This window comes from Eschrichtius robustus, chromosome 9 (assembly GCF_028021215.1).
Source record: "Eschrichtius robustus isolate mEscRob2 chromosome 9, mEscRob2.pri, whole genome shotgun sequence".
Lineage (NCBI taxonomy): Eukaryota > Metazoa > Chordata > Mammalia > Artiodactyla > Eschrichtiidae > Eschrichtius > Eschrichtius robustus.
The window spans coordinates 68,167,285-68,180,300 of record NC_090832.1 but is presented as its reverse complement, the minus strand read 5'-3'; the positions used below and the strand labels follow the sequence as shown (position 1 = coordinate 68,180,300).

At 45.6% G+C, this 13,016-nt stretch overlaps 1 protein-coding gene across 2 annotated transcripts in view; it reads right to left on the bottom strand.

Annotated features, from left to right (window-relative positions):
• The window catches only part of BACH2 (BTB domain and CNC homolog 2), a 360,151-nt gene that overhangs the window by 21,061 nt on the left and 326,074 nt on the right, over window positions 1–13,016 (bottom strand). For both annotated transcript variants that reach the window (XM_068551454.1, XM_068551453.1), the window contains exon 5: window positions 220–1,818. In XM_068551454.1, coding sequence (XP_068407555.1) covers window positions 220–1,818 — 1,599 coding nt within the window. The remainder of the gene's footprint in view (window positions 1–219; window positions 1,819–13,016) is intronic.

Sequence of the window (13,016 nt, the reverse complement as noted above, 5' to 3'; positions counted from 1 at the left end):
ACTGAAATCTCGATCAAATTTCAAGTGCTTTCTAGGACAAAGTGGTTAATTTGGAATCGCCTTGAAGCCTCCTGCCTCTACAGATGAGGGGGACAGTCCCTGTACTGTAACCTTTAATCTTGACAAACAAGAACCATCTGGCAGTGGTGGGGGGGCAGGGAGAGTCCAGATAAAGGACTGAGGGTGGATCACATGCTTGAATTTAGTTGGGTTCCCTACCTCCTGGCCCCTGTCCTGCACAGGACACGACTCACTGTCTGCTTCCGAGAACGATCCGGATTCGTCGCTGGAGTTGGTGCCGTAAGACTGCTCACATTTAATCTGGGGTCGGACTTGGTTGTACATTCCATCTCCCATCAGGCCTGGTTCCTGATGTTCTGTGGCAAGGAATCTGGCTCCCTGGGAACAGGGCGAGGAGGAGAACTCGCAGAGAGGAAGGCTGCAGGGCGAGCCCCCGCTCCCGTCCTCGGCGTACGAGTAGGACGAGCACGAGCTCGAAGTTCTAGTCCTGGTCTCCAACGGGGGCGAGCGAGGGCAGACTTTGATTGGCACCGGGCAGCTGGTGTTGGGCCGCATCCTTCCGGGCAAGTGTTCAGCCATCAGCCCACCGTGAGGGTAGGCCTGTGAGCTGGGGACGGACTGGCCAGTCCCCACCCACAGGCCCTTTGGCACCGGCTCAGAGAGATCTTTGTCCAAACCGCTCACCCCAGAATACGAGTGCACCGCGGTGCTCGCTTGGTCACAAGCGCTGGAGGAGAAGATCACACTTCTCCGGTCCAGCTCTCCTTCCTGTTTACAGAGCGCCTCCAACCCAGGCCCCTTGAGGGGCGACCCCACTGTGAAGCTGGACGCGTCCTTCTGGCCCATGTGGGGCTGTCCGTAATTGCCCGGGAAAGGGGCGTAGTCACTTTTAAGGTCACCCTGAGTGATCCCCTTGTCAAAAGGGCACGCGGAACTCCTGGCAAAGTGCTGCTGAGAGGTACCGGGCAGGCCGGACAACTCCACACTTTTTGTTAGGCTAAACAGAGACCTCAAGCAGGAGGGGGAGGACGCGCCCCTGGACCTCTCCAGGCAGGCGGCCCCGGCAGGGGGGGCGGGGGCGGGCGCGGGGGCGGGGCGGGGCTGTTTCCGGTCCATTTCCACGTCCCCGGCTCTGTCTTTGACGTCAGGCTCATCTCCAGACAGGCAGAGCGTGATGCTCTCTTCTTCGTTCTCTTCGCAGGGCGGCTCGCTTTTGATCTGCCCCATGGCAAGCCCCGGCTTGAGGCTGCTGCCAGAGTTATCTTCACTGAATGTGCTTGCAAAACCTGAGGTACTGTGTGATGATGCGTTATAGACATTCTTGGTACATGCAAGCTGGTATTTCTTGTATCTGGGGTACTGCGTTAACGCGTCCTTTGCCGCGCTCTCCTTGGTGTCCGCGGGCACGTCGGACTCCGGCAGCAAAACTTCTTCCTTCTCTGGTACTGGGATGGCAGTGGCCTCAAAGCTGATGGGGTCTGGAAGCATCTGGTCCCTGGGGCAAGCCATCTTGGCCGTCTCCGAATCCATCGTCTCCTCCTCTTCCTCCTCTTCCTCTCCGGCGCTGTTCTCACGGTCCTCGTGCGGGCGCTGGCACGCACCGTCCTTTCGGCACACAAACAGGCCATCCTCGCTGTTCAGGAGCTGGGTCTGCAGGAAGCTGAAGCAGGAGTCCTCCAGGTTGTGCATGCGCAGGAACTCGGCACAGCGGATGACCTCGCGGATGTTTTCTCTGCTGAGTAACAGCTTGGCGGTGTAGGCGAACTGCAACAGCGGCCCAAACCCCCTGGCCGTGACCTGCAAAACAAACAGGGGAATTGCCGACCGTTACCATCAGCACTGCTATTGTCCCGAATCCCTCAACTGAAGCAAGATAACCAGACAGCGCTAATGTCCCAGGATAAAGACTGCAAAGGAGCAATTAATCTCGTCCTGGGTCAGCAGTGATTCTGCTTCCAGTAATTAGGGCCTGTCTCGTGCATGCCAGCGCTCTACTCATCACGACACACAGAACTGAAAATCATCAGGGTCAAGTGGCTAAACAAGATGACAGTGGGTTCAGTGTTTACACTAATGAAATATCCTGGCAAAAATGCACGGTAACAATGGGAAGCCTATTAATTTCCCTCCCCATCCGTCCTGTTGAGAGCCACTGTACATCAGGAGTGCTGTGATACTTCTTACAGCTCACTCGAGCCAAAGAAAGCATTATAGTTTTCTTGTCAACTGCAGAACTAGCAATATGGCCCTGTTAGAAACCGGAAAGTCCACGGGGTTTTGAAAATAGTTTTTCCCTCACAAAGTTAAAAAGAGACGTTGAAAGCAACTCCTGTTTTTTGCTCATTCATCATGGTTTCTAGTTGAGATTTTCCAGTCATCACGTCATATCCCATCTTGGAATGATACTAGAGATGACAGTCCAAAGCAGCGTTCTCAACTCCTGGCCCCTAAAAAGGGTGGAGGGTGGTTACAGAGCTAAACAAGCCGGCTGTCATTTAAATGGCTGAAGTTGTTGAATGGCACAGGACATGGGCAATTCCTTCCCTAATTATAAGCAGCAGCTTTGCCACGCAGCTGTCTTCTTTCCTGGTAAATCTTCAGGGGCTGAGCCTACTGTCATGTGCTGCTAGTCCATTACACATTTTCCGCAGACTGGAAACATGCTATTTATGCACAGCTTGTGTACACGCGCATGCCTGCACGCACACACACGCTGAATGACTTAGACCATTAGAAATATGTTGCCTAAGGCCAGTTGTTCTTTCGAATGAAAATGGATTAAACTTGCTGGTGTTCAGGGCAGGCTTCCCTACCCTATACACATACCCACGCATCCTCTAGGTTCTTGCAAGCACTGCTGACCCTATAAGGAAGGGAGGGGAGGCAGGTCCATAAATCATGTGCACAAAACAAATGAAAGCAGAGGTCATGGACCCCTTGCTGGAAGCTACAGTAGCAGTGACTAAAAAATATCTGCTAGGGGAATAAGTGCAGAGCAAGATGAACCCGCAGGCTTTGGAGCTGACTGCCACATGGATTGAATTCAGAACAGCACACAGAGCCCAAACTCTTGTGAGGACCTATATCTGCTGTTCAAGATTCAACACAGACATCAACTCTTCTGGGAGCCCTCTGCAGACTTCTTAGAGAGCAAATGACACCATCCTCTCAGCCCCCATAGCCGAAGAAAGGAAACACCCTGCCTTCCCCAAGGGCAGTGCTGATTTTATATCACTGACTGCATTCTAAGGGAATGCCTAGTAAGGGAAATTTCTTAGATACATAGCTGAATGGAATTTTAATTGTTAATATTTTTGAAGTACTTTAAATAAAATTCAAAAAAATTTCTCCATCAGATAATGAGTCCTGAGATGTTTGGTTTAAAAAAAAAAAAAAAACCACAACAAAAACCCATGACTGCAAGACCCACATTATAGTTCTACAAGGGCAATCATTGCCATCTCCCTTTTATTGTACTTAATTGTGTCAGTTTCTACCAGTAGACAGCAAAGCTTCTTCAGATCAGGGATTGTTTCATTTCTCTTTGTAACCCTGCACCTAAGGAGGGTCTCTAAACATCTGATAAAAGCTTGTATATCACTGAATATGTCTGAAGTCTAACTGTGCCCCTAACATACAACTATAGTGTCCAGAAGGTGACAACACACTCTGCTTGGTGAGTGCTGTCTCAAATTACTTTTGGAGCAAGGCACTGTGTAAACCAACAAACTACACCAATTAATCAATGGCAGGCAGGAGTGCTTGTTTGTCACGTCCCCCAGTACCTATATTGAAAGGGAGTTCACCTGACCTACACTTTTGTTCTACTAAGCTGACATGGCAATAGATTCAGCAAATGTCTGTTTTATGTACTTTTCTCCCAGGAACCTATAAAAGGGAGTGTAAGGTAAGGAAGTGCATATTGATAAGTAACCAAAGAAGGCTGATGAGAATGTCACAGGACCCATTTCTTCATTGTAACACGGCTCCACCACAAAGAGAAAATAGCAGAATCAAGGCAGAGTTGACCCCTCCATCAGGAAGCATCTTCCGCTCCGCTCCTAGGCAATCTGCCAATTGCAGAGTGGATAATACACATCTTGAGTTTTGGCAGATGCACTCGTTATACGGGAAATCGGGGAAACTCATCTTGATGCTATTTATGTTTTTTTTATACAGTCCTCCTCATACTCTCATCCCCATTTCTTTTTTATTTTGATGCGGTCTCAGTAAGCTGTACCACTATCCCCTGCTATGGCTGCTTTTAAAGAAAATTCCTGAAGAAGCTAAGGGACACTCTTGAGGATCACTAGATCAGTCCTGGGTATCACCACTTGCCTCATGGCAGCAAGGAGCTGCAGAAAGCTTCTCCACTCAGGGCCAAGCTAATACTTAAATGTACGAGTGGGTCCAAGGATGCCAATAAGCACAGTCTCCACATCCCAAATCAGTTCATTGATCCTTTGGGGGCTCAGGAGACACGATGAGCTTGAAATGATCGTCACATGGTCATGAACGAGTCATGAATAGAAACAGGGTTGTAAAATGTCATTCAATCCCAGGTCAGAGAAAACGGTGTCCTCACCATGAAATTTCGAGAGTCCATAATTAGCTCTTCCCTCCTGCAAGTTTAAACCATGCTTTGTCATATTTAATTCTGCTAAATTTTGCTCAGCTTCTGCGCGCAGGGCTTTGTCTAGAGAGTCAGTTACTATTCACCAAGCTCCTGCTAGTGCCCAGCACCGCGCTAGCTGGTTCTCCTGATGCACTGGAAGGCAGGCATGATTGCTGCTATTCTGTAGACAAGGAAACTGAGAAGCAAGGAGGTGAAGGAGTGCGTCCAAGGTCCTAGAGCTAGTAAGTAGAGAGTTGGAATTCCAACCTAAGTGCTATGGAAAATGGTTAAGTACAAGACTCAGCCCTGTGCTCAAGAAGCCTACAATTTAGCTTTGAAGAGGAGATAAGAAGAATAAGTTAATTTTCAGGAACCACGTAAATCAACAATGGAAAGGCAAGATGACATGTCACAAGATGACATGATTAGTTGTCAACGAAGAAATCCTGACCAGTTCAGGAGAAGAGGAGACTGCTGAGGTCTGTGGGATCCCTGGAAGCAGGGACTTGTAAGCAGGACACCTGGAGTGTACTGAATTGCCCCCGACTGGGTCCGATCGGGGTCAAGGGTTGCTTTGATACAATGGGTACCTTCTGAACTGCCACTGCTGTCCCTTCCAGGAACCCATCTCTGGTGCATTTCAGCCCAGTTGCAATAGTTCCAAATACACAAAACAGAAAGTGGGTGCCCATCACACATGCAGGCCAGTGTTAAAATAGGCAGTGGCTTTCTAAATATTGGTTTAGCCTCCATCTTGAGTAGCTTGCACTGTCTTTCCATTTTGAGGAATCATTTAAGCTCACGTACTCAGAAAGCAAATATCCAGGTACCGACATGAACCTGCATGTTTATGAAACTGGGGCCACAAGCCTGCATTGTTATTTACTTTCTGTTTGTAACAAGTAAGGCTCTGATAATAGGAAAAATAAGAGGGGGTAGGAGGTGGAGAATCACCCACAAAACTAATGACCCATAACAATGTTATTTAAAAAGGTAATGATCGGGCTTCCCTGGTGGCGCAGTGGTTGAGAATCTGCCTGCCAATGCAGGGGACACGGGTTCGAGCCCTGGTCTGGGAAGATCCCACATGCCGCGGAGCAACTAGGCCCGTGAGCCACAATTACTGAGCCTGCGCGTCTGGAGCCTGTGCTCCGCAACAAGAGAGGCCGCGATAGTGAGAGGCCCGTGCACCGTGACGAAGAGTGGCCCCCGCTTGCCGCAACTAGAGAAAGCCCTCGCACAGAAATGAAGACCCAACACAGCCATAAATAAATAAATAAATAAATAAATTTTAAAAAAAAGGGTAATGATCATCAAGTTACAGTGGAATGAAGTGATGAGAAACAGCAAGCCAGTCCCAGCTCACTGGTATTAATGGAGCTGTGTTCCACTACTCTCAGGGAAGCAGACATATCTAGGCTAAAAATCACCGGTCAGGAATGGCCTAAAGGAATGATAAACAAATGCAAAATACAGTATTAGGGGCACCTGGGATAACAGTCTTGCATTTTGAGTGGAATCTTTTGGTTGGATCATTCTGAAGAGTATTTTTTCCATCACATTATGGTTCCATAATGTGCAATATACATTGTGCTACAGATGAGACTGGCTCACGTACTGGGCAGAATGGAGGGCGCCCTGGGGGACTAAGACCCGCGAGAGGTCAGGAAGTAATCCCGCCTTGCTCTCTGGTTGCTCCCAAGGAGGCGGTGACCTCATCCAGCAGTTGGCACACCCAAGGCGAGTGGCTCTGACCGTTGGGTTTCGGGCCTGAAAGAAACAAGGTCAGACTACCAGACTCGTGCACTGTGGTGTGAGCCTACACGCCACTCATGGGTTGAAAATCTGACCCACTGAAACTATGACCCTCCACCCTTTGTTCCCTTGGGTTCTGACGTATCATCTCTCTGCTGTGGAAGAAAGGAAGATGACGTGATGAAAACGCAGCTGGCAGAGGGCATGCTTGGGTGCTGTTTGCAGAGCTGGGGAGCTCATTCCCTCAGGACGTGATCCGTGTGCTGCTGGACAGAGCTTGTGAAAGGAAACTTCTAACAGCTTTGTCACTCTGGATTATTACAGGGATCAGGCCTCTGGGCTTCAGGCATAAATTGAAAATAGGGTTTGGGAATTCTTATAAGACTTGGAACAGCATTTTCTACTCAAGCCATGTGATGAAGGTCTTCTCTGCTGCTTCTGGCAGTGTATATTCATGGCTGCAGCACTGAGTCCATCTACCCGAGCCCGATCTGACGGGTCAGGAGATCTGGGGACTGCGTCCCAGGAGAGGGGTGGCACGCTGCTCAATGTCCCATAACCACAGCCTCACAAAACACGGTTATCTTTTACTTTTAGCAACGTCATGTCCTAACGGAGCTGGATCTCTCCTACGCTGCTGGAGCAGGTAAGAGGAGGTAGCAAAGCTATGCCGATGGGCTTTTGAAAACACTGACTTGGGTTGTATTTGCACAGCAAGGCACTTGTCAAATAAAGAAAACAGCACCAGTGACAACTCACTCCTCCCTTCCACCTCCACAATGCACTGCATCCCATTCTGCAGGCTGAAGACTGACTTAGCGATGAGGAATCGCTTCCAATCTTAGTTTTCTATAATTAATATCCATATTCTCACTTGTTTCTCCCCAAAGCAGCATGCTTTTATAAGCACACTACATTCAGGATGTATTTGTTAAGTTAACATCACTATTTCAACAAAGCTTCTGGTTATTTTGGTACCAGTTTTAGTTAACGATAGAGCCAGACCAAACAACCTGTTTCCATTCCTAAAGTAACAGTACAAAAACTAAAGCAAGTTGATTATATGTACAAGTTATATAATTTCATATAGTGGGTTTTAAAAAAATTTGTGTTAATGAATGTGGCTTAAAAGCGTGAAATTAAGTGTCTTTTCTCTCCTGTGCAGGCTTGAATTTGGGTTTGCAGCCAAAATACAAAGTTCCTCTCCTTTTTGTAAATCTGTCCCTGAGATTCTCTATGTGATCATTCAGTCATTACTATTTTTTGTTTACTCATTCATTCACCAACCATGTTCTGGGCACTGACCGTGCACTGTGTGACAACTGAGGGCACCAGCTTTCTTGGATTCAAATTCCAGCTCTATGATGTGCCAGCTGGGTAACTTGGGCTTCTTACTGAATCTTTCTGTGCTTCAGTTTCTCCAACTATAAGACCAACAGTGCCTGCCTTGTAGTAAAACCTATGGAATAGCTTCTAGCATTGAGTAACAGCTATTATTATTGCTGTTATTACAAAAATGAATAATATATAGTCTCCTTCTCCAAGGAACTAAGAGGGTGACCAGAGAGACAGATGTTCAACACAAATGTCTACAATGTAATCTAAGTATGTAACAGGTATTTGCAGGGTGCTAAGGCAGGACCAAGCTGGGGGTAGTAACTCCTAAGGGCGTCAGCGTAGCCTTCCTAGAAGTGGTGACCTTTGCCCCAAGTGTTGAAGGCTGAGTTGAAGTTCATCAGAATAAGTCAAAGAAAGGCCTGGCTCACTCCCTCATCTCCTTCAGGCTCTTCTCAAATGCTACTTTCTCAGTGAGGCCTTTCCTGGGCCTCTAATCACAACTGTCCTCCCAGCACCAGGACTGGCTACATGATTTGCAGGATCCAGTGCAAAGTGGAAAGGTGGTCCTCTTGTTCGGAGATTCAGAACTTGAAGATGATGACAGGGTCCTTCTGAGCAGGGGACCCTAGGCAATTGCATAGGTCATAAGCCCTTGAATCTGGCCCTGTCAACACACACTTGCTACCTATGCCCTGCAGGTTGAAATGGGCTCTGCTCCCTGATCTCAGTGGGGTGACGGCATCCTAGGGTAGAGCCAGTGAACTCCAATTGAGTGAAACTCCAAAGGCTAGCTGGCACAGCTACTGGCATCAGCAGTGTAGGTCAGCGGTGGCTGGCAGGATCATGAGTATCTTGGACTGAAATACATAGTCAGCCCACGAAGGTACTTTTTGATTGGTGAAAAAAAAAGAAAATCATGTAGGTTAAGTGGACAAAGCCCTGCTTGAGTCTCTGTGATAGAGTCATCATCCCACACTTGAGTCAGTTCACAGATCCAGGAACTCTTGAGGAAGGATCCTGTAATAATCCAGGTTGCCGCTATGATTTCTTCTGTCACAAGGGTTTGCAGAAACATACATCTGGTAGTTTTCCTAAATCATGAACTAATACAAATTTTTTAACTAAAAAATCTTTAACAAAAAATTATTCAAAAACTGTTTAGATCAGAACCAAATCTATCTATATATCCTTCTCTACCTATCTATGAACTAAAGTAGCACTAGTTTAATACAAACACAACGGGACAGTTTTGTCTCTCAGCCTCATGCCCCACTCTTCTTTTGTTTTTTCCCCACTTGCATTGAGAAATAATTGACGTACATCCCTGTATAAGTTTAAGGTGTACAGCATGATGGTTTGATTTACATATGATTACCACAACAGGTTCAGCTAACATCCATCTTCTCATATAGATACAATAAAAAGAAAAAAATTCTCCTTGGGATAAGAACCCCTAGGATTTACTTTCTCAGCAACTCTCCTATATGTCATATGTCATACCCACTCTCCTTATGTTCCCCTTTCTAATGCTGAAGCTGGGAGTTTTTATTTTTTTATTTATTAATTTTTAAAAAATATTTAATATTTATTTATTTTGGCTACACCAGGCCTTAGTTGCAGCATGTGGGATCTCCATCGTGGCATGCAGGATCTTTTAGTTGTAGCATGCAGACTTCTTAGTTGTGGCATGCATGCAGGATCTTTTAGTTGTAGCATGCAGACTTCTTAGTTGTGGCATGCATGCAGGATCTAGTTCCCTGATCAGGGATCGAACCCAGGTCCCCTGCACTGGGAGCTCAGAGTCTTACCCTCTGGACCACCAGGGAAGCCCCTGAGGCTGGGAGTTTTTCAACTTTGTTTCCCAGGCTCCTTTGCCAGGTGACTTATTCTGCCAGTAGGGGGCACTGGTGGGAGATCAGAGGTAGGAGGAAAGAAGCTGTGGTTCCCGTTTCTTGTTCTCTTTCTCTGTCCTTCCCTGGTGGGGTGTCTGGAAGTGGTGGTCTTCTCCCCAGGTGCAGCCCCTCCTGCATGCTCAGAGGTCCCTTTTATCCCTCCAGCCCCGGGAGTGAGAGCCGCTTCCTGCCATCATTAATCACTGGGTTAACTCTCCTTCCACTTCCTGTTCTTTCAGTTTTCCAGCACCTGTGTAACCAATTCGCTGTCTTACACCCCCTCTATTTGCAACACCTGTCATGGTTTCTGTTTCCCTGACTCAATCCTCATCCATTTTACAGACAAGGAAGCCAAATGAGGTGAAGCCCAGAAAGCTCAGACAGGTGAAGGGATTTTCCCAAAGTCACATGTCTGGTCAGCCAGGGCTTCACTCAAGCCTTCTGACTGCAGAGTTCAACTCTCCTGCTCCTTTCATACCAGTTGCTGTCTCTCTGAAGTAAACCAGAAAAGGAATGATGTTTCATATTTCGAGTTTTATTGCACTCTCTAAAGCATTCACTTTTATACAGCTCTATCCAAAGAAGTCTGGCCAACTGAATGTGGTACTTCCCGGGTAGGGAGAAGGATGAATCTCACATTTGCTTCTATCGCTATTTACATTATTCAGATGCAGTGGCTAGATTTCTCCCAAAGAATGAAGCTAAGTGTTAAGTCCCTTTCCTGCCTGGTAAAACCTCGTAAATCTAGGGAGCTCTTCTATCGCATAGGAATTTGATAAATCAGCAGGCTAAGCTTAGCTTCATTTCTTGGAATCTGGAAGGAATCAAAGCAGAAACGCCTTTCTGGCGGGGAGCCATGAGGGACCAAAGCTTTGTTCCAAATGAGAAAGGCAGCCTGATAAAGCTGATGTATAGGGGGCAAGTCACATGGCCCCTGCCTGTGTCAGCTGGCTCAGAATTATCATGAGGCTACGTAACAGCCGAAACTGCCCCTGAGGCATTTGGTTGTCTCAGGTTGATGAGAACAGGGAAGGGGAAGCAAGCATTCATTATCGTCTTTCCTGGGAACCGGCAACACGTTGGCCCTGTGGAACCTTCATTTCACCCGGGTGATTTTACCCCTCATCTCACTCCTTCATGTGTGGCCTTAATTATTTTCTCATTCAGCTATAGATGGTTATATTTCCAGGTAAGCGACGGGCAGAAGTCATATGTGATTCAAATATAAGGTACTGTATTCATATTTACTCTAAAAGCATACAATGAAAACAGAAAGTCTCTCTTCTGAAAGATTATATAATGAAGCTCATGGAGTAATTTTTAAAAATTCAATTTCAGTATAAGTGTAGATCTTAAAATAGGTATAAGATAGTAGTAAGTTTTTACGTTTTTCAGTGTAAAATGAAAGTGAAAAGCATCCCACTCACTGGTAATGAAGTAGTAAAACCTGCATCTAGGTTTACAGTTTCATTTGAAAAACCACCTCCAACAGAAAATTATTTTTAAAAAGATTTTAAAAATTACCTATTTTCCATCTGAATGACCCTCTCCCCTCTTTCAGGAAACCAATGATCTTCATAGACAAGAATTTTCTTGAGTCAAGGTTTGGTTTTACCTCCTAGACCCCTCTAGTCCTTTCAAACCAACCAGCAACCATTTGATGTTCAACCAGAAAACACAAACCATTTTTTAAAGCTTCTAGTCTTTAAAAGAAGTTCAGTTCCTCATCAGAGCCTTCTAATGCTTCTTCCTATTAAGCCAAAATTCCCATCCCTGAAACCTAACCAGTTACGAGCCCCTCTCCCCTCCCCATCGCCCCCCTCTGAAACATCTTGAGTTTGACTACGTCCCCAGCAGACACCTGGACTGAGTAAATGCTCCAGTCACTGGAACAGAGGACAGAACTGTCCCCTCCCTCCGGCTAGAGCCTATTTTCTATGAATGCAATGATTTATTTCATTGCCACTTGTTACTTATGGTGCTACCAATTACCATCTCTGAGCTTTTTGTTTCTAGCACGTGCTACTGATAAGCCACGTGTCCATTTTAATCTTGCAAAATTGATTTCTTGACCCAAGAGTGTACACTTGTCTAGATATTCAGAAAACTGTATTTTTATTACATACACTGTTCTCCTTTTCATTTTTTTGGCTGTGCCACGCGGCATGCGGGATCTTAGTTCCCCTACCAGGGATCGAACCCGCGCCCCCTGCAGTGGAAGCGTGGAGTCTTAACCACTGGACCGCCAGGGAAGTCCCTCTAGGCAAACTTTTTAAGATCCACTTTCTTCCTTTTTTTGAAAACTATAATGCCATTTCTTCATCTCCAGACTTCTGATGCTTTGCTGGGCTCCACAGTTTCTCAAAGATTTTGACCTTAACAAGTTGTACCATCGTTATGTCTATTTTTTTTCTGTACTTTGGGAGCTTTACTTCCTCCAGACTGGGGGCTTAGGCGTTTTCTTCTACCTGGGGTTTCCATTTCTTTCTCCAAGTTTTTCTCAGTTTTCCGTCTAATGAACATTCTCCATGACATACAATATAGAGGTAACTCAGGGCTCTCTGTCATCCTCAATACTAAATGCTCAGCCCCAAGGAGCAGCTGTTGGGTTTCCTCGTCTTCTTGCTCCACAGAGAACAATATATTTGTTTTCCTTATCTGTCCCTCTTTGAAAGGTCTCCATTCATTTTGGGCTTGGGTTTTCTTGATACTGTTTTTCTGGGTCCATATACCTTTTCATAGTCGTTCATGTTTTTCTATCATTAAAAAAAAAAAAAAGAAAATTGAGCTAAACAGAGAACTGCTGGCACAATTACTCTCCTTTGTTGAAACAAAAAAGGTCCTCATCTGAACTTTGTTTTGGGCATTCATAGATCTCCTGAGTCATCTTTCCCTGCATATGTGTAATTTCTACATTTCTCTTATTTAAAAAAATCTCTCAAAAGGTCATGAACCCCAAACTAGAAAACTCCTAAAAGAAAACATAGGGGAAAAGCTTCATAACACTGGATTTGGCAATGATTTCCTGGATATGACACCAAAAGCACAGGCAACAAAAGCAAATATAGACAAATGGGACTACATCAAGTTTAAAAACTTTTGTGCATCAAAGGACACAACAGAGTGAAAATGCAACTTATGGAATGGGAGAAAATATTTGTGAATCCTATATTTAATAAGGGGTTAATATCCAGAATATATAAAGAACTCCTATAACTCAACAACTACAAAATAATCAAATAATCTGATTTTTAAAAAAGGCAAAAGACTTGAATAGGTATTTTTCCAAAGGCGATATATAAATTGCCAACAAGCTTATGAAAGATGCTCAACATCACTAATCATCAGAGAAATACAAATCAAAACCACAATAAGATGTCACCTCATACCCACTA